Source organism: Cynoglossus semilaevis, chromosome 10, assembly GCF_000523025.1.
Source record: "Cynoglossus semilaevis isolate Cse_v1.0 chromosome 10, Cse_v1.0, whole genome shotgun sequence".
Classification (NCBI taxonomy): Eukaryota; Metazoa; Chordata; class Actinopteri; order Pleuronectiformes; family Cynoglossidae; genus Cynoglossus; species Cynoglossus semilaevis.
In genome coordinates this window covers 2,069,135-2,090,240 of record NC_024316.1, presented here as the reverse complement: position 1 = coordinate 2,090,240, position 21,106 = coordinate 2,069,135, and the positions used below count along the sequence as shown (strand labels likewise).

The following is a 21,106-nucleotide window of genomic DNA, read 5'->3' as shown; positions in this document are numbered from 1 at the left end:
AAAAGTATTTTATATGAATATTTAAGGAATCACCCAAAACTTGCCTTACCCTATGGTATATTCTTACCATCGTAAAAATATCCGTAAAAATATCCATAAAAATAAAAAATCCCCAAAACGCCTTAAAATGCCAGATTAGGTCCTAAAACATGCTGCCAAGTGATTATTTTGTGTTTTAAACTCCAAAAAGTATTTTATATGAATATTTCAACAATCACCCAAAACATGCCTTTCCTTACCATCATGAAAAACCAAGATAATTAAAAAAATTAAAAAATTAAATATATTATATATTTTCTGCATGTTTCTCATCAAATTAGAGCATTTTTTTAGAACCTTTTTTTTAGATTTTTTTAAGTAAAATCTAATTTCATTTTGGACAGATGGAGATTTTTTTTTTTCAAAATTCCAAAAAAGAAATTTTGGGAATTCTTTTTGGCAAAATCCTAATTTCACATTAGTTTTTTCCTCTTGCATGATCGTTTACATGTTTTCTGTGTCATTTTTACATGTTTACCTTGTTGCGTATGACTTCCATGGTTTGTTGTGTGCTCCTTTGCTGAATGTGGGTGCAGATCCATTCTTTTTGCTACAGGAAATATGGTTTCTCCTCAAGCAACTCTGCTGGCTCCCGTTGGTCACAGAAAAAACAGTGTGCACGTTGGCATTGTTAAGGTTGGCGTTAGAGGGTATTTGCGATGAATTGTTGGTGGAATTGGATTGGGTGTAATTATTTTTATGATAATGGTGATTTTCCTGATGGGGTGAGGAGTTCAGCTCTGTCTCTCCCTCTTTGTCCCTGATCGACGTCCTCACAGTCTGGATGGGTTCAACTGAGGAGCTGCAGGAGACGTTCAAAATCTGTAGAGGACGCTGGGTGACAGTAGTTAGGTAGGAGGTGCCCTGCTGGTTGTTGACGACATGATTGACATGGTTCCCAAACAAACCGCCATCACGCTGTAGGGGAATCAAAAAGAAACCACTGGCAGTGAGTGTACCCAGAGCGGTCTTACAGAAACGAACCCTTTATTTATAAACTTAAATGATAAAGTCTCCACATATCATCACTAATTTATTTTAACACTAAATGTTAAAAAAAAACGTTTTTGCAGGAAGTTTTTTGAACGTTTACCCTGTAGATCACTTCCTCTTCCTCCCCATTAGCATCTACTAGCCCCTCCTCCTGCAGGTCACATGATATGGCTCTACGTATCTCTGGTCCAAGGTCATGCAGCGTACGCAGGCCAGCCTAATGAAAATGACAGTATGACACTCAAACACTCGATATTAATTAAACAAGTAGCCTAAGAGTGGGAATAGCTACAAAGACTAAAACATTGTATGAGTGGTGGCCTGTGCTAATACCAATATTGTCCATTTTTAATGGTTTAAGTGTGATCACCAGCCAAGAAAACAGAGAGACCAGAAAACCTACAACCAACTCAGCTTCTATTCAATGATGAGCGCTTTTCTCATGAGTAATTCCATGTTAGTGAAAAATGTTTCATAACCAATTCTTAGTTAGTACAGTCAGAGTACATTAGTACATTACCTTCTACCATTTGTCTAATAATTTAAAAAAATAATGTTTTGTCAATGCTGAAGATTCAATTCAGATAAAGAGGCAAGGATCAACAGTCCATTGTTGAACTAAACCATACTTTACTTACCTGTAGAGCCAGGGTGGTATTGTATCTCTCCCAAGAGCGTCTTCCCACAAGACCTTGCTCTTTGCGTCTTTTGAACTTCCTGAAGTAGTCCTGTATCAGGAATGTGGCATAAAACTTCCCCACTGTTACCTCGTCATCTGAGTGAACAGACCAGACACACCGAAGCCTCCCAGATCAGAACCACAATCCTTTAACACTAAAAATATAATATAAGCTTAAACTCTTTCTTACACAACAGCCTACGACTTTATCAACACACATGCTTTTTTCTATGTAAACAAATGTAAAAAAGCTAGCATGACTAGCTTTGATGGAAAATGGAGGAAAAAAAACCTCTAGTTATCCTACAACAGGACAGACACAAATCAACTGTATACAGCAGGAAGAAAAAGTCCACTATGTGACATGCAGTGATATACAATATGCAATTTATATATTCAAATCCCCTATATTTACAATGTACATAAATTCAGTTTGCACTACTTTTCTTGCACTACCTCCTAGAGTTTTTATAGCATTTTTTACAGTTTACATTTTGAGGTACTCTTTCTTTTTGTCTTTTTTCGTTGTGATGCATGGTGGCTCTGTGGGAGCACCCTCAATGTTGTTGTCCACACTGTACAATGACAATAAAGACTATTCTATTCTATTCTATTCAAAGAGGCAGAGCATAAATCAGTCTGATTCACTCAGAACGAGATTTTTTTTAAAGAATTGGGGAGAAATACTAATGGAAAAACAAGGCTGTGTGAAGGTGTGTATAATTTTTTTTTCATTAATTCATCACCTTTCCTTGACTCCTTGGAGAGGAAACAAGTTGAGGTGATAGGTATAAGTGATGGAGTCTTCTAGTGAGAAAAAGAACCTTTCCAATTGAATCAAAATAAACATTATTCTTGACAACACCTCCGACAGCCTGAGGGGAGTTATTAAAAGACTCTGTTCATAAAGAACTCCAGTGATCAGCAGTGATTTACAGTTCAGTTTCAGTTTTAAAAACAAATTAATTCACTTACAAAATTCCCAAATAATTCATTCAAATAAATCATTTTTTTTAAATGATGATAAATACTGTATGTACAAAGCTACTTAAAACGCACCATCCTGGTAAGGTCAGAATAATGTGTTTCTTTCTGAACAGAGATGAGGTTCTAAAGAGAGGTACCAGTTTGTTCATGCCCCCAGACTAAAACAGAACTAGTCCAAAAAGTTCAAGAGAACAGAAAGAGAAGAGTAGAAGGCAGCATACTGGGTGTTAGACACTGAACTGAAAGGAAAAGAAGCTGCAGAAGAGACTAAAAAAAGAAAAGGCGTTAGCATGCACAGGCAAACAATGATGTGCTGATGAAACTGAGCCAAGCTGGACCACACAAACAAATGGGAGTTCAAAAGATAAGCATCACATGTTTTCTGAGAAAGACTCATGCAGTAAGAAGAACCACAGACCATGAGAATAATGATAAGACAAACAGCAGGATTTTGAGTTCAGTAACAGCAGAAAACACAGGTGCAGACAGATGCTGATAAGGAGAATTTCAGTAAAAGGAACTGATGTGTGAACTGATGTGCTAGTTTTTACATCATCCTGTGTTTGGTGGTTGTGGTTTAATTGCTCAATCAGTAAGTTCTCAGGGATAGAAAACCTCTGCACAAATTTTCAGAATCAGATTTTTAAAAAAAGGTAAAGGTGTCTAAATGCGTCCCAAAGAAACCTCCATCGTTGCCTTTAATTGACCTGCTATGTGACCATGTTATATTACAGTGATCTCATTAACAATGAGAGTTAGTTATTGCCTCTGAGATACAGTATGTGTGTAGAGTGTAAAGAGTTCTGACCGCCTGCGGGGGGCACCACTTGATCCAGAAGCTTCATGCTGGTTCTCTTCCAGATCTTCTTGATCACAGCTCTCAGCTCCTCATTGGCTTGTTCCAGATTCCCTATAATGAGTCAGAAAGTGTAAAAGAAATATAGTTTTGATTGAAAATTTTAATTTAAGTAAATATTTAAGTGAATATTTTTGCCACAGCAGATGTTATGAATCCTGCCCACTGTACCTTTAAATTAAAAATGAGTTCGAATATGATTCACGCTGTGGCAACCACAGTGAATATCTGTAGCTCCCTCTAGTGGTAATATATCAATTTAGCACATTGCTTTCAAGCCCGTGACTATATTAATTTTACTTCAACATCCTCAGACAACAATTCCTGCCAGAGACACTGCCAGAGTGTTTACCCAGCCAAGTTAAGTCAGCAACAGTCAGACAAGTTCAATTTCACGTAGAAAACACAAACTTTAGAAGTCTTACAACCTTTCTGTAATAGTTTAACATTTCTTAAAAAGCACAAGAGCTACTCAATCTGACCTCAACAATAGCTGTCTAATAAAAACACATCAGCTGTTTCTATTAGCTTCATCTGCAAATTAGTGTACAAAACAAACTAAGCATTTTAATAAAGTCCATTTCACTTTCTACTGTGTGCAGATGCAGACTGACCCTCCGTCTTGATCTTCAGAGCAGTGCGAACCAGAGCAAACAAAGTGGCATTAAACATCACAGTCCCATCACTGTTCAGGGGCATGTTCATCGCCACCAGACGCTGCAGAAGAATTCAAAATTCACATTGGAATATACTTGGCGTATTTTCAAAGATTCATTTGATGAAAGCAGTCTTCATGTCCTCACCTTACAGGCAACTCTGTGTGGGCAGAGTTTACCAAAGCCCAGAGGAGGCTGGATTCTCCTCAGCAGAGTCACCACATCCAGATGCTTTATTCTCCCTCTAATGATGACACACATCCAGATAAAGGTCACTGTGTAGGAATGCTACTAATGTCTGTTCTCAACAACTTCACAGGTCCAAATGTAAACTGTAAACTGTTGAGCATGTTTTTCCTAAATACATTAAATTACAAAAAAGAATAAATATGATGCTTCTCTTCACTGTAAGACCCAGGAACTCACTTAGCTTCAGGATCATATTCAGACCAGATCCTTTTAAACTCATCCAGGTGATGTGGCCCCAGTATAGACCAATCACGGGTCAGATAGTCAAAGTTGTCCATGATCACAGCAACAAACAGGTTGATGATCTAGAACCAGAACAAAAAACCATATCTGAGTAAATCTGTGGTCACATATGAGTGTTTAGAACATTCAGGGAAAACTCAGTAAAAAAAACTAGCATAATAAAAACTTAGAGTAGTACTAAGAAGTCCTATGGAGTATAGTAATCAAACATAGTAATCAACTTTGAAAATGAAGTCACACTTCTTTTGAATTAGTGGAGCTACATACAAAGACATGCAGTCAAAGTGTCAGACTTACCAGAAAAGCACACAGCATGTAGAAGCTGATGAAGTAGATGATGGCAAATCCACTGCCGCAGGTTTTCTCCTCTCCAGGGTTGTAGTCAGACTCTGAGTCACACAGTTTCCCAGGCAGACAGGCCAGCATGATCTCCTGCCAGGCCTCACCTGTGGCACACCTACAACACAGAACAGCCACGTTTGGAATGAGTTTGAGAAAATCAACAATATTAAACTTTACATGAGCTGAAACGGACATCATAACACCTGAATAACATCAGGACAGCTTGGGGGAAAGTCTGAAAGTTGTTGTTGCGGTTGATTTGTGATCCATCCACCATTGCTATTTTCCCAAATACCTGAAAAGACAAGTCGACCACAAGTTGATGAGGATGCTCTAAAACAGTGTTTCCTAACCTTTTTTGAGCCACGGCACATATATCATTAGGAAACCCCCCCCCCCCGGCATACCACCAAACAAAAATCTCACAAAAAGTATTTCTAATAAAATATTATAATCTTCTAGTTTAAATGATGATAATTGATTTAAATCTCAGCCTGGTTAGTTGAAGACAACGCTGATATACTGGCAGGAATTGAAGAAAGACACTGACAAAGATCTTCAACAGCTCTGATCATTTCACCTGCATTCCTATGACAGCATAGATGAAGAACAGCATGGCAATGAGGAGAGCAACATAAGGAAGAGCCTAGTGGAAGGAAAGACATTTTCTCAGTCAAATGTGATCAATCGGCATTGTCGATAAACACATGCTCCCCTGGTTTAAATGATCATTATTTTGTAGTATATCAAGGTGGTTAACATTTTAATCTGTCTGTATGTGTAGATCTATGTGCAATATAGATTTTACAGAATGATATTTTTTACTTTATTCTGAAAACGGTTAATGATCTCACCTGAAAGGATTTGATGAAGGTCCACAGCAGAGTCCTGATTCCTTCTCCTCTGCTCAGCAGTTTGACCAATCGCATCACCCTGAACAAACGGAAGAAGGTGATGGAGATGCGAGCACTGTCTTCTGTGTTCTGGAGAAGGATAACAAATAGAAGGGGTATGACCCAAAGATGGACCTTTTGTCCCAGGTGAAGAGATGCAAATAATTATCACCATACATTTTTTTATGTGATGATATAGAAAATATGTATTCTGTTATGTCAACATGGATACAGAGTAACATGATGGTTCTTAATGACCCGGTCGGTGAAAATACTCCACTGACTGAATGTAAGACATGGACGTAGCTTGAGTTCAGTCAAGGTAAAGTTACTGTAGGTTAGTACTTTAGGTGAAGTCTGTGAGCATCCTGTTGATAAAGTCTTTAAAAGAAAGGATGATAAAAGCACATTTGTAGTGGAATGACCACATTATCTTAATATCTATTCAAAATTAACCATAAACAACAAGGATTACATGTTTTACTTAAAAACATAAGACATTAAAAATTTGCCATAAACCTTTTCATCTTAACTCATAAAAGGAGCTTTATTTTGCCACAGATTTTTATTAAAAAATACATTTCTAGTCTTTATCCAGAGCTGCATTTTGCAACAAGAGTCTTCAACAAAAGCTACGTCCACTCCTTATATACTGTCTTTCTTACATAGAGAGTATGTAGCTGTGAATGACAAGTGACAGTCCAACAGCAACACCAGTCTACTCAGTACCAACAGCAACAGGGGTATTTACACTTGTTTCTATGTGACAACAAATCACATTCATTTAGATCTTTCTATTACAATTAGAATACACTGTGCTTAAATGCAACAACGATCACATGACACCATGCCATGCACCGAGACAGGACAAAATGTCAGTTGAATAAAAGCCGAGCCAAAACACAACAGATCCGGTAAAATCCAAACAAGACTTTGACAAAGTTCAGCCACAAAACCTCAGGTCCAACCGAAAGAAGCGAGACAACATTCTGGAAGGAAACATCTTCCTCCTATCTTTAGTGACTGACAAAGACTGACCACAAAAATACGTTGACGCTTTAATATTTGCCATTAACACAAAAGAGAAAGACAGGTGTTTTAATGGAGGAACAGCAGGAGGGGCATCTTCTTACCCCCGGCTCCACTATCACCTGGATGACAGGAATGGCTGCCGACTTGAAATCAAAAGCCTGAGGTTAATCCCAGTTACACATTCACATGTCAGTGCTGCTGCAGACGTCACTGAGTCATTATTTGTTGAGACTTTTTATACAAAAACACATTAAAAGCACTACCAATGGCCTCAAATCTCAGTGTAGTATTGCCAGCCAATAATGGCAGACGTGAAAGGTAAGTGTAAGTTCCTGTGAGTGTATTGCTTGTTTTAGTATTTCTGTAGATATGTTATAGTGATGTACTAATGCAAGAAATACTATAACAATCTGCAATAATCTCAACTTACCTGATGTTTTACAAGTCATTTATTTTTCAAATAAACCCTCCGTAGTTTGCTCTACTGGGGGTTCTGGGGGTGAAAAAGAACTAATTTTTTCTACTGTATGAGATCCATAAAATGCAGGCAGCTTTTTAATGGTGTTGTCTGTTTAACTCTTTCAATTTTGTACCAACATATTTCCACGAAAAACCTTTTACTTTGTTATGTAACATATAATTAAATGTACTAAGTCTGGTATCAGCCTGGCATCAGCATTCTCTCTACACCTGTTCAACGCCTGAAACTGAACAATAACCAACAGACACCTTCACATGGACACTAACACACTAAAACAAACATGGAGTCAAACGTTGACCTTTACAGAAGCGGTAGCCCGTATTTTAAAAGTTTTTTTAAAAAATCATCCGATTTCACAGAAATTTCTAAATGTATTCCGGAGCATCAACTTATTTCTGATTTTCGTGACTGGTCAGTGCAAAAGTTGGACAGGCAAGAGAAAGAACAAGGTAAAGGATCTGAGCTAAAGGGAGCAGCGAAAGTATAAGAGAAATAAGAAGAAAAATGAAGAAAGAAAATGGAAGGAAAAAACAAAAAAAAAAGAAGCAGAGAAAGAAAGGAAGAAGAAGAACGAAAAATAAAAAAGAAATATAAAAAGAGGATTAAGGAGAAGAAAGAAATTAGTTTATTTTTAATTAGTATTACACTGCAGCTATGTTTTTATATGTGTCTGTGAATTGACAGTGAAGTACCTCATTATTTATCATCTCAGTCAAATCTGTTCCTGGTTCCACTACAGTTAAGTCCATGTAAATGTAACAGAAACAAAACAGTGATTTCTTTTTGTGGTGGAAACAAATTACACACATGAAAGTCAATGACTCGCTAACCCAAGCATTTCCTTTAACATAAAAAGAAGTCAAACTAACTTTTTTTAAATTGAATGAAACTGAAAAGCTATTACAGCACGATCCCACAGCAGAGACGCTGATTCAGTTAACAGCAGCAGATACTGTTAGCATGATTTAGGATTACTTACATTGATCTCAGTGATGGCAATGTCAACCACGCTACCCACAACAATTAAGGCATCAAACGTGTTCCATGCATCGGCAAAATAGTTCTGTGAGCAAACGGAACAGAGACACGAAGAGAAAAGAAGAAAAAAAAACACCAGAGCAGCAGAGTGAAAGTAAAAGCAAGAATAATAATGAAAGACAGAGAGGGGAGAATGATAAAAAAAAAAAAATTAATAAAAAAGACAGAGTAGTCATCTGTCCCTTTATTGAGTCAGTGAGAGGTTTTTGTTCATAACATCTAGACTGGCAAAACTAAATAAATCATAAATCTTTTGTTTTCAAATATTTTCTCTCTCTCTCTCACTGATTCAATTCTAGACTTAAAAAAAATCAACCACAGACACAAAATTTCACCTTTGACAGTTGAATATGGTGCAAACTTTCAGACTTTCTAATGCCGTTGTCTCCAGTTTGTTTTTTGTTTTTTTTTAGATGATCCTAAATTACAAGTACTTGATCACCTTTTATAGAATTACAATTTGACATAAAGGAGATTTTGGGGGACTAAGATGATTGGTCATTGTGGGTTAATGACTGCTGCATCTTCCAATAGGAGCCTGACGTCTGTAGGTGTGAGGTTTTGGTCTGTGGTGCTCATCGGTCACAGATGAATTCACAGATGAATTCACAGATGAAAAAAAAAACATGAACACAAATACAGGCAGGAAAGAAGGAGATGAGGAAGGGTGGGAGCAGCCAGAACAGGAAATGACACACTGATGTCTCTCTACCTGGCTGAGTATGATGTCCACTACACTGCCAATCACCACCAGAGCATCGAAGACGTTCCAGGCGTCCCCAACGTAGCCCTGGGTGAGGCAGTATGCACAGCCAACAGTGGGGGACAGGGAGGAGGTGATGGACGGGAGTGACAGGAGTAATGAAGGGGAAGAACAAGGAGAACAAGGAAGGAACAAGGAATTAAAGGCAATGAATTAACTATCAGAGGAGAGGAGACGAGAGGAGAAGAGAGGAGAGGAGAGGAGAGGAGAGAAGGGGGATGGGTGGTAAAAGAGACTTACTCTGGGTTTAAAGGCGATGAGTTTGAAGATCATCTCCACAGTGAAGACTCCAGTGAAGACCATGTTGAGGATGTCCATGGCATAGTTAAACATTTGAGACTCCCCGTGGTGCTGACAGCCACAGACAGATAAGAACACCCATATTATCAATAATGTTTTGGTTGCTTCACCTATAAAGTCAGCACCCCTGGATATTAATATGCTTCACATAGGACATGTTTTACAGTATGTGCTAACAGAGAGCACATCAGATACTAGCAAGACATTTATCATAAAACATTAATGCGTTTAATGACAATTAAAAATCTTGTCAATGTTTAGAATATCATAAACCCATGTAGCTTAAAATTACATTTAACCAAAAAGGCGGCACTCAGCACACTTACCTGAATGGCGAGACACAAAGTGTTGAGGATAATGAGGACAAACATGATGTACTCAAAGCCAGTGGAGTTGACCACATACCAGAACTTGTACTGGTATCGATTTTTGGGGATGTAACGACGAAGAGGACGAGCTTTTAGTGCATATTCCACACACTGTCGCTGCGGAGGTCGTGGAGGAAGAAGAGTCCAACAGTGAACCTCTGTGACGTCAACACATACATACAGTACATTATACACACAAATACCCACTGGTACCTGGTTTTTGTCCAGCTCACAGTTCTTATACTCCTTCTCCCCCTGCTCTTGGAAGGTGACAATGACAAAACCAACAAAGATGTTCATCATGAAGAAGGCGATGATGATGATGTAGATGATGAAGAAGATGGAGATCTCCACACGGTAGTTGTAGATTGGACCCATGTTCTCTCTGTTGGAGTCGATGGCCTTGTACAACAATCTGCAGGTGCACGTACAGTGACATAGAAGTCAGAGTACTTTCAGATAACCTCTAAAGCTAAAGTATGTGCCATGAAGAGCGAAGGGTTTGCTACACTGTATCCGTGTTCTTCTTCAGTACTTACGCAGGCCAGCCCTCAAAGGTAGAGACGGTGAAAAGGGCCATCATGGCCATGAGAACATTGTCAAAGTTGAAGTCACTGTTGTACCAGATCCTCTCCTTCACTGTTGGCAGGCCTGCGTCACCGTTGCTGTAGAGAATGTATGTGCCCCTGGGATTTAAAGGAACGACAGTTCAACTCAACGGTACACGGAGAGATATGGAGAAACATCTACAAGTAAAAGAAGGAGACTTACTTGCATTCCTCTGGGCTGGACTTTGCATCATCTGAGCATCTGTAGAATTTCCCCTTTAAAAAAAACAGAGGTTCAATTGGTGTTTCTTACCAAGGTGTGTGTGTGTGTGTGTATATATATATATATATATATATAGTTTAGGTTTAGTTTTAAGTTATATATAAAAGTGTAAAGTCCATTGAGGCCTAATGTGTTAATGTGTGTCACATTTTGATCAATTGTCATCAAATGTTCCTTTCTCCACACTCTACCTTAAAGAGCTGCACACCAATGCAGGCGAACATAAACTGCAGCAGAGTGGTGACGATCATGATGTTCCCGATGGTCCTGATGGCCACAAACACACACTGGACCACATGCTGAGAAGGGAACAGTCACTTTAGTTCAATTTATCTGCAGATACACAAACAAACAAACAAACAAACAAACATCAGACAGTCACATGGTAGATGTGGTATTTGACCTTGAGGCCCTTGGCTCTGTTGATGGCCCTCAGAGGACGAAGGACCCTCAAAACACGGAGAATCTTCACCACAGAAATAGCAGACGACCTGTGGGAGGACAATCACATCACATCTCACATCTCCTCTGGTACACACGTAGTTTTAGTCTAGATTTACTTTTAGATGATTTCCATTACTGGGGAAATACAATAATACTCACTGAATCCCAAAGGAGACCAGAGACACACCGACAACCAGCAAGTCCAACAGGTTAAAGTAGTTTCTACAGAATGCTCCTTTATGAAGGAACGCCCCAAATGCTGTCATCTGGACAAATGGACAGAGGAGACACTTTAGGACTGAAGAAGACAACTCTGTGTTTCAACACAAAAAGTTTCAAGTTTGACTAATACAATTATAATAATTCTTAATCTAATTATCATTTCAAACTGATTGATTTTATGTCAGTTAACTATGAATATAAGAAAATATTCCCAATATTTGGTTTTACACCTTACATTTACATCAAAACACACATATGTTGAATGGTTGTGAGGACATTCATGGACATGCTGAATTCTCTGACCTAATTCATACATTTAATGAATTTGACACTGTTTCTAAAAGACAGTGGGCTGGACGGGAGATTACAGAGATGAAGATGCTGAGATTTTCACTGGGGCTGACCAGGATGGACAGGGTGAGAAATGAGCAGATCAGAGGGACAGTTAAGGTGGAGAGGTTAGAGATAAATATGAGGTGATAAGACAGAGGTGAGGTTGAGACAGTTGGGACAGTTGGACATATGGTGAGGAAAGAAAGGTGAGATTTGGATAAAGAAAACTAAACTAAAGGAAGCAGCTGAAGGGAGATAAAAACTAAAAACACCAGAGTGACCTTAAATATGCCCTCACAACCTCATCAAGACAAATACTGTTCAAGCACAAAGTTCCTATAAAGCACACAAACGTAAAACACAAATAAACATTCAATGTTAGGACAGAAACTGTAACCTATCGTGTGACAAATCAGATCTTTGGCTTAAGACAGAGGTGTCAGCAAGGTCAAAACGTCAAATGTCAACTATCCAAAGGCTGCAGTAATGTTATACAAGCATTCTGGCAGAAGGTAAAAAAAATATTGTAGTTTTTATAATTTTTCAGTCACAGAATATACAAAATGGTCCCCATACTGTAACTCTGGACACATCTGGCTGAAGCAGTAATACTACATTTTATACTGTGTTTACCTGGGGAGGCATGTAGTAAATGGTGGCACGTATTTGTTCAAACAAAAAATTCTAATAATTAAAAAAAATAAAAAACAGCCACTACAATAGGGGACTAATCATGCAAAATCAGGTGAGGGCAGCAAAAAATGAAGAGAGACCGACAACAAATATCTGACGTAAAGGCATTACACTGATGGACAAAAAAAGGAGGATGAGTTCAGCAAGCTCGGGAGTGCTTTGTTGACTAAAGCGAACCGTGACTTCTTTTAATGTTTTACCTTAATAAGGATCTCAAATGTAAACATACTAGTGAAGACATAGTCTGCATAGCCTAGGATCTGAGGAGGCAATAAGAGTGACATAAGCACGCAGGGTTACTGAAGCTCTACCCAGCACAGCACAGCACAACACAGGCAGGCAAACCACATTTACCTTCAACAGGATCTCAACAGTAAAGATTGCGGTGAAAGCATAGTCAAAATAACCAAGTATCTGCAAGAGGTAATGCACAAGTCCAAGTCATTGCAGTGAATGAACTAGGGTTAATACTTAGCTGCAGTTTAGAACAGATGAAAAAGATATATTTGGGCAGCACCAGGTAATTATTGAATATAAAATACATGTCACGTCATGTACCTGTGAAAAACGCTGTGCTTGTGTTTTAGCCATTTCTAGGATAGCAATTAGCATCTGCCCTTGAAATGTGTATGATTCTTTAAGAAAGAATAGAACAGTGTGACTACTGGACTTATTATTTAGAATGTTTGCTATTACATCACAGATGAATAAATGTTCTGAAAAAATACATACACAAACAAGACTTTAAAATGGCTCTACATCTAGCTAACATAGCTAGCTACTGTATGTTAGCTATTAAACAGTTAATTTAGATAGAAGTTAGCCCTAATACAGTTATATTTACCCTGATCTTGACATGAGAGTATCTGTTTGTTTTGTTTTTAAACTCCAGTACCGATTAGTGCTGTGACCTATTACACAGTTTCCATCTGTAAATGTTTTTGTCCAACAAAACAAAAATGTCCATAAAATGATAGATTTTGATGTTTCTGTAGTAATGTTTCCCTTTTAAAGCTTTGCTATTTGGTCCTAGTGCAGTAATTTTGGAACAACCTCATTATGTCCCAAATGGAGTACTGTAGCAGACTTTTATAGGTCAAGAATAAACAAAGAGAACTTCACTGTTTTTCTTTCTAATTTTCAGCAATGACGCACTTGAGATTTCACTGTTAAGAACAGAGTCAAGAGTGTGTGTGTGTGTGTGTGTGTGTAAAGACTGGCTCTCTACCACACGTCTTCAGCAGTCCAACTTGATGGTGGTGCCCCCTGCTGGGAAGTCGTGGTGAAGACATATGTCATCATGGCTAGGTTTTGCACAGTACATGTTGTGCAACACCCACCAGCTAGTAGTGCCTAACATTTTACTGTATTTTTTAACTTTAGTCAAGATAACACATGTATCTTAAATTTCTAGACTGAAAAAAAATAACACAGCTCAGAAATGGGACACGTGTTGAGGTCACCAAAAAGATAGACAGAACATTGGATATGTACGTACAATATTGCGGGCAGAGAAGTTACGGATGGGATCCTCGGCAGCCAGAGAGACAGAGCTGAGCATGATGAAGACCAGGATGAGGTTGGTGAAGATCTGGTGGTTGATCAGTTTATGGCAGAAAACACGAAATCTGGAGAGACAGAAAGAAGAGTACAAGTGATTTGATTTTAAAGACAGCGCGTTGAAGTAGGGTTTCGGATGTGGTGACAAGGGCAACAACCCAGGAAGCATCCTGTCCAGGCCCTGGAGTGAATCCCTGTACATCTGAGACTCACGGGTTGGTGCTGCTGAAGATAAAGAAGGCACTGCCCTCTGGGATGGGTAGAGTCTTTTCTCTGATGGTGAGTTCAGACAGCCTTTGGGGCCGGGGTCCCGGGGGCATTTCTGGAAGCTCCTCATCATCGCCATCACCACACACTGTGACAGAAATTGCAGAAAATTCAGTCTTCAGGGGATGAAAACAGTCTTCTGTAGTTATGGTTAGAAGGCGACCTGGAGAATCCACCACAGAATACAGTTCTTTGTCTTCCTCCACGTTGACATCTGGTGGAATCTAAGCACAGTGATTAGAGTTAGACTTAGAGTGAAAATAAAAGACGTTGGTGAAAATATTCATAAATCTAGAGGCACTTTGTTTTCACCTTAGTCTCTCCATCGCTGGGTTCTGTCATTTCAACTTTTTTCTTTTCTGTACTTATTTCCCTGTTTGAGACAAGAACAGTAACTAACAATTCAGACGGACTTCTGCCAAATGAAATGTACTTGTAACAAATGTGCGCTATGACAATTAAACACGGAGCACAGATAAAAATTCCGATGTGAACTATTGCGTACTTGGCACTGTTCTTCCTCTTCTTGGCCTCCTCTTCCTCCTTCTGTGCTGTGTTAAGGCTCTCTGCGTCTGCCAGGTTGTCAACCGCAATAGCCAAGAAGACGTTGAGCAGGATGTCTAATCATGTGACTCAAGGAATCACTGAAGAACAGTGAGGTCTAAGAAGATACCAGAACACTGAGAACACCAACCATCAAAATATACATGATACATATGTCAGACCGTCTGACTGACTGACGGTTTGACTGTGAGCCTGTTTTGTGTGTGTTTGTGTAACCAGCAGGATACAGTTTCCACAGATGAAGAGGATGATGAAGTAAACGCTGAGCATCATTCCAGAGGTGGCTGGACCACCGTACGCCATGATACCATCATACATCACGGTGTTCCAGTCTTCTCCTGTCAAAATCTTCAACAAATATGTGAAAATCATATAACGCTATAATATAAGACTGTTAATTATGTCTGTTAAATACTTAAGTAAAATCCACCACTGACCTGGAAAACGGTGAGCAGAGCCTGTGGAAAGTTATCAAACGTGCTTCTCTTGGTTACATTCTCATCAAAATTAAATTTCCCCCCAAAGAGCTGCATGCCGAGCAGAGAGAAGATAATTATGAAAAGGAAGAGCAGCAGCAGCAGGGATGCAATGGACTTCATGGAGTTGAGCAGAGAGGCCACCAGGTTACTGAGAGACGCCCAGTGACTGTGGGGGAGGGGGTGAAAAAAACAGAAACACAAGGAGCTGACATGGAAATTACAACATGTGACATACCTATAGGTAGAGCTGCACTGACCACCAACACCTGTATCAGTAACAGGACTGATACAATACCCAAATTAACAACAGCTTTTCACTACAACCAGCTGGTCAACAAGTGTCATATCTTTCGATATAGATAGATCGACTTTTTGCTTTACACAAAAGTTCTGTTTATGTTTTGATTGTAACAAACTACTGTTCCCATGCCCTAATTCTCACAGAATTGTGTTACCATTACTGCTTTTCAGTTCAGTGCATCTTATTTATTGAAACCCAACCTAAAGAAGTACTCATTAAGTACACAAATGTCAATACTCAAGTGTAGTAGTTTGTAAATAGAAGAATCTGGGCAACCGTACTTAACTAAATCAAAAGATCAGTTTGTGTTTTTCACTCACCGTGTGACTTTAAAGATCCTAAGCAGGCGTACACATCTAAACACAGAGATGCCCAGAGGAGACATGATGGCCAGCTCCACCAGGATGGTCTCAATGATGCCACCACACACCACAAAACAGTCGAATCGATTGAACAGAGACACGAAGTAAGCCTGCAGCCCCAGACTGTACATTTTCACCAGCATCTCCAGAGTGAACAGAGCGAGGAGAACTTTGTTGGCCACATCTGAGGAGAGGAGGACAGATGGACGTGTACAGTAGATGAAGAACAAAACCAAGGAAAGTGCTTAAATATGTGTGTATTAATTAAGTAAATACCTTGTACTTCCGTCAGCCAGTCTGGTTGGTTGTAATGCTCAGAGGCGATGGTGAGAGTGTTGAGAAATACCAAGATAATGACCAGCCAATAAAAGGTCACGGATTTCACAGCCGCTCGACACTTCCTGCGGCAAAAACGATTCCAGCGGCGCCACTGACGGCTGACAGATAAACAGTCAGTTATCACGACGTAACAAACAACACAAACGTGTTCCGATAATTGGAAAATGGGATTGGTTTAAATGTGTTCTTATTTTAAAAATCAGGTTTGCAGTGAGATGAGATTAATGTGAAATATTTCCATGAGCAACAATCAAAACACATGCTTGAGATTGACAGTAATTAGGAAAAGATGAAAACACAGACGAAAATATGAATTAATTATGGAATTAATTATGAGGAAAAAAACAGTGATGGATGAAAAACACATGCAACAGTTCATGCCACGCCTCTTTACTAACCTGCACTTTGACTTAGTAATTTTTTGACTGGGGAAAGTGAAAAAAAAATAATATTTTTTTGTTTTGTGGAAACCTGCACTCAGTAAAAGTTACATCTTTGTTTTTACTTTGGCTCTGTCCAAGTCATAAGATCAAATATGATACAGTTATGGATTTTCACACTCACCACAGTGGTCCACAGCACAAGGATTTGTCTTCTTCTTCATTGTGGTTCTCTGTGTTCACGGACTCTGTCTCTGTTATGCTCGCTATGGTACCACCCACCCACACAGACAGACACACACACACACACACACACACACACACACACACATACACACGCACACAGAGAGAGAGGACTAAGTTAAAGTGTTGATTCATTGTTTACTAAACTAAAAATATCAACAATTAGTCACATGATGATGAAATTTTACTAAAACAATCGACACTCAGCATTTTTGGTTTGGCTTGGTTCTAAGGTTTGGAAAGAACATTGTATAAACCAGTAAAAAACGAATTTGACCTTTGAGCCTCAATGTCAACACAAACTTTATAGTTGATGTTTTTTTCGAGTCAAGTCCAAGCCAAACCATCAGAATGGAAAAATACAAATATTAAAATAAAAAAGCAGACATTTCTTTTGTGTGTCACACAGCTTGGAAACAAACCAAGTTGATTTTTTTTTGCCTAAATTAAAACATAAATAATAAAGTGACTGAGACATGGAAATGACAAATGATGTTGGAGTTCATGCTGTGAGAATCTGAGGCAAAATGGTCTTGGTAAACAAAACAACAATAAAACGATCAAACTTAACACATTTAAACCAAACTCTAAATTTTAATAGATTTAACTGAAACTCAAACCTACTCTTAGTGCCGAGAAATCAGCCGTTTGTAACTGGTATCCAGATATGACTCACTGTCTGAAGTGACTGAAGTTTGTGTTAGTTTCATTAATTTTTGCATTGACTGGATATTATTTGAATAAATGTTTAATGCATAAATCTGTTTGGTAGAGATCATCTGAAAAAATATTTCTGTTATATTATATATTTATTATTGTTGTTGTTGTTTTTTTTTTATTAATTTTAGCTCAAATATTTTTAAATGTAATCTTTTGTTAATGACTTCACAAAACTACTTTTGTTTTAACCATAAATACTTTATAGACTTTACTGTATTTACATCAGTATCAATTTTCCATTAAAACCATAAATAATCATCAGATAAATTTCAGATAATTATTGGATGTCCTGATGTTACAGCACGGAAATGTTTTCTCAAACTAGGTTAACTAAAACAAGTAAGTAAAACTAAGTATTTGCACTGAATAAAAGACGTACAAATGACAGAAAAGTTTCAGCAAAGAAAAGCAAAGAGAAGCCGGAGTGCACAGAGACATTGACTGGAACAAAGATGATCCTCCACAGTCCCTGATGTGAAAAACACTCTCAGACTCACACATTTACCCTGAGTCTCTGTGGACTGGGTGAACCAGCCAAACATCCCTTTCTTCTTCTCAGTGAGGTCAGCCAGTGTGACCCCTTTGTGTCACCAACAGGCAGTTCACACAGCCAGACAGCAGAGGAAGCAGTGAGTCAGTACACACATTTCATCAGAGAGAGAGGACTGTACAACAAGAGAGAGATCTGCTCTATGACCTACTGACAAAGCTAACATTTGCAGCACAGGTATAGAATATGTGTGTAGAAGTGTGTAGGGTGTATGTACCACACAGTAATGCTTTTATCATTATTCAACAGACGAAAGGTGATACAGTCGCACTAAGCTAATCCACATGAATGTGGATATTGAAAACAAAGAACAGACTTACTTGTTTGTTTTTTAAAATACCACTACTATGAGTATTTGTACTGAAATGTTATTTTGCTGTACAGTAAAGTGGAAACAGCACAGAAGAAACCACAGGGAAGAATACAGGAGTTAAGGAAGAGAGAGGATACAAGCAAGGACACTGCAGGGATCAAGGAAGGAAAGTTAGTGCTTGGTTATTGGCTGCATCGTTTACACTGACTGGTCACTTTATTAGGGACATGTGTTTACATGCTGATTATGCAGCAGCTGTCCGGTGCGTTCATGTCCATATAGACTTGATTCTCAGAGTAACACATTACTGAACTTCACTAAATCTATACTGCGAAGGACTTGTAAAGGCTAATTGGTGTCTGAACCATTATTAAGTAATGTTTCTTATAAAGCAGCCATCGTGTCACATCTGAAGCAGGGAAATTATTAGAGGGTAGGATGTGTACAGACTGCTAGACCTGTAACTGATTATATGACACTGTACTAAGAACAAAGATAATTCAATGATTATACATCAGTTTTATTGATAGAATAATTCCTGATTCCTGAACATCCAGCTGATATCAGCACCACGGACAGCTCTACAGTCCTTCACAGCCAGAAGTTTATTTACACTGGCATCAATCTTCATGTTTTCCTTGTTTTCCCGCCAAACAAAAAAGGAGAGTATAATTGAACCCAGAAAACTTACGATTGCGCTTGCCTTCCTCATCTCCTTCCTCGTCGTTCTCAGGGTCGATGTCCTCGGCCTGGGTGATCCAGTCCAAGTAGCCCTTCAGGTCTTCCTCCAACTGCTGCTTCTCACGCAACTTCTGAAAGTCACCCCGAGCCTTGGCCTTTTCCCTCTCCTTGGAAAATTCCCTGGACATGAACAAAAATCAACACCAATCAGACCTCGATCATAAGCTGAAGTAACCGAGTTATACAGCACATGGACAGATACTTTTGCCTTACCCACTCAGTACCCCCAGGACCAAGTTCAGAACAAAGAAGGATCCAAAGATGACCAAGCTGACAAAGTAAACCCAAGGTAGCTCAAAGCCCATGGCATCATTCATCTGAAAGACAAAAAAAGAAGAAGAAAATGTAACACAGCTTACATTAAAAAAGAACAAAATAAATCTTTTTTCATCTCACATTTGTTTTATTTCATTGAAAGGATGACAACAATGCAACCTTGTTCCACCTTGGAACAATTCCTCATTTATTTTCCCAATCAAATATCAAGGGTGAGTTGTAGTTCTTGTTCTTCTCCTTAGATTTTTCAAATTATCTCCTTTCACCACATTAGCACTAGTATTACCATTGAATTGTCATGGTAACACATACAGTACATGCTTTGGACAAGTAAAGAGTGTGTAAGTGGGAGAGAGAACAAGGACAGAGAAAGGGAGGGGCGGATGAGAGATCATTTTATTTGATAGATGAGGGTCTCTGTCAATGAGAAACCGTGGGTGGACTGTGTTGAAAAAGTGTTTTTGGTTAATAAAAAGATCCTTTGATTTTTGCTAACGAGAAAATAGGCCGGAGTTTAACGTATACGTCCAGGAAATAAAGTGATGCCCTTATTTATCAGGACATCGATAAAACATAGTTTTAACATACATTTGCAATCATATAAATGATGATAAGAAAAATTATTCCACTGATTATATAATGACCATATGGTTGAACAAAGCTGTAAGAATACTATATATATATATATATATATATATATACACACATATATATATATATATATATATAAAATCACACAAAAATAGTGACGTGTCCTTAGTCTATGGTGTGTCTCTGTTTCTGATGCAGACTGGCTGATTACCCAGTAGAGGACATCGGTCCAGCCCTCCATGGTTATGCACTGGAACACAGTCAGCATGGCAAACAGGAAATTGTCAAAGTTGGTGATTCCGTTGTTAGGACCCTGCCATCCTTCCCTGCAGACTGTGGTGTTGAGCAGGCAATGACGGCCGTGCCCTGATACTGCACATGGCGTTGGCTCTTCTTCAGCAAGAGCACCTGGAAGACGCAAAATATAGAATTATATGTTACTGAACAAAAAAGGAGCAAAAAGTCAACGGGGTTTGACCTGAGTTTGTTGTTTCTCTGAATCTCATATAGTCATAATAGCTCATAATAATAACATAGTTTAGATGAATTACGCAGACAAGACTGTGCTTGAAAAATCTATGCCTTCTAAGTAAGAAATAATCAAAAGATAGAACCACAACAAGGCATCAAGTATGTCAAGATTTTAACTGTTGAGCCTTGTGTTGTCCGACTTATTTACTCCATCTATTCCCGTATGGAGCTAAACGCTAACCGGGTGTTTGCGTCTTAAGTTAAGGCAAAGTCTTCAACACACAAAACTCCACAATTTTTTTGGCTAGCTGTGATTTCTATAGTGACAACATAAGGTTCAAGTTTAAGCATGTTTACATAAGAGACTGATATAAGTCATTTAATCAGTGCCTTTAATCCACCATCTGTTGACGCTACAGCAGCTTGACATCACACACAGGAGTTCATTCATTCTTATGGATTTAATCCTACATTATCGCGAGCTGTGAACGACTGATGAACCAACTG

The 21,106-nt window shown here is 38.6% G+C and overlaps 2 protein-coding genes across 4 annotated transcripts in view; one reads left to right on the top strand and one right to left on the bottom strand.

Annotated features, from left to right (window-relative positions):
• The window catches only part of LOC103384526 (ER membrane protein complex subunit 3-like), a 629,629-nt gene that overhangs the window by 4,269 nt on the left and 604,254 nt on the right, over window positions 1–21,106 (top strand). The gene's annotated exons all lie outside the window — the stretch shown is intronic.
• cacna1db (calcium channel, voltage-dependent, L type, alpha 1D subunit, b) overlaps window positions 7–21,106 on the bottom strand; it is a 37,378-nt gene continuing 16,278 nt past the window's right edge. The window contains exons 7-44 of the mRNA XM_025059644.1: window positions 20,340–20,536; window positions 19,475–19,578; window positions 19,212–19,381; window positions 18,163–18,237; window positions 16,879–16,960; window positions 16,713–16,739; window positions 16,252–16,412; window positions 15,934–16,159; window positions 15,271–15,478; window positions 15,061–15,181; window positions 14,775–14,889; window positions 14,582–14,642; window positions 14,433–14,493; window positions 14,216–14,357; window positions 13,941–14,070; window positions 12,797–12,856; window positions 12,643–12,702; window positions 11,354–11,460; window positions 11,154–11,241; window positions 10,942–11,049; window positions 10,691–10,743; window positions 10,459–10,605; window positions 10,133–10,334; window positions 9,878–10,036; window positions 9,492–9,602; window positions 9,201–9,278; window positions 8,430–8,513; window positions 5,899–6,027; window positions 5,625–5,690; window positions 5,248–5,339; window positions 5,000–5,159; window positions 4,637–4,764; window positions 4,358–4,454; window positions 4,169–4,271; window positions 3,507–3,608; window positions 1,671–1,807; window positions 1,133–1,249; window positions 7–957 (exon numbers count right to left, since the gene is read on the bottom strand). Of these exons, the coding sequence (XP_024915412.1) occupies window positions 514–957; window positions 1,133–1,249; window positions 1,671–1,807; window positions 3,507–3,608; window positions 4,169–4,271; window positions 4,358–4,454; window positions 4,637–4,764; window positions 5,000–5,159; window positions 5,248–5,339; window positions 5,625–5,690; window positions 5,899–6,027; window positions 8,430–8,513; window positions 9,201–9,278; window positions 9,492–9,602; window positions 9,878–10,036; window positions 10,133–10,334; window positions 10,459–10,605; window positions 10,691–10,743; window positions 10,942–11,049; window positions 11,154–11,241; window positions 11,354–11,460; window positions 12,643–12,702; window positions 12,797–12,856; window positions 13,941–14,070; window positions 14,216–14,357; window positions 14,433–14,493; window positions 14,582–14,642; window positions 14,775–14,889; window positions 15,061–15,181; window positions 15,271–15,478; window positions 15,934–16,159; window positions 16,252–16,412; window positions 16,713–16,739; window positions 16,879–16,960; window positions 18,163–18,237; window positions 19,212–19,381; window positions 19,475–19,578; window positions 20,340–20,536 (4,712 nt within the window). The 3' untranslated portion in view covers window positions 7–513. The remainder of the gene's footprint in view (window positions 958–1,132; window positions 1,250–1,670; window positions 1,808–3,506; window positions 3,609–4,168; window positions 4,272–4,357; window positions 4,455–4,636; window positions 4,765–4,999; window positions 5,160–5,247; window positions 5,340–5,624; window positions 5,691–5,898; window positions 6,028–8,429; window positions 8,514–9,200; window positions 9,279–9,491; window positions 9,603–9,877; window positions 10,037–10,132; window positions 10,335–10,458; window positions 10,606–10,690; window positions 10,744–10,941; window positions 11,050–11,153; window positions 11,242–11,353; window positions 11,461–12,642; window positions 12,703–12,796; window positions 12,857–13,940; window positions 14,071–14,215; window positions 14,358–14,432; window positions 14,494–14,581; window positions 14,643–14,774; window positions 14,890–15,060; window positions 15,182–15,270; window positions 15,479–15,933; window positions 16,160–16,251; window positions 16,413–16,712; window positions 16,740–16,878; window positions 16,961–18,162; window positions 18,238–19,211; window positions 19,382–19,474; window positions 19,579–20,339; window positions 20,537–21,106) is intronic.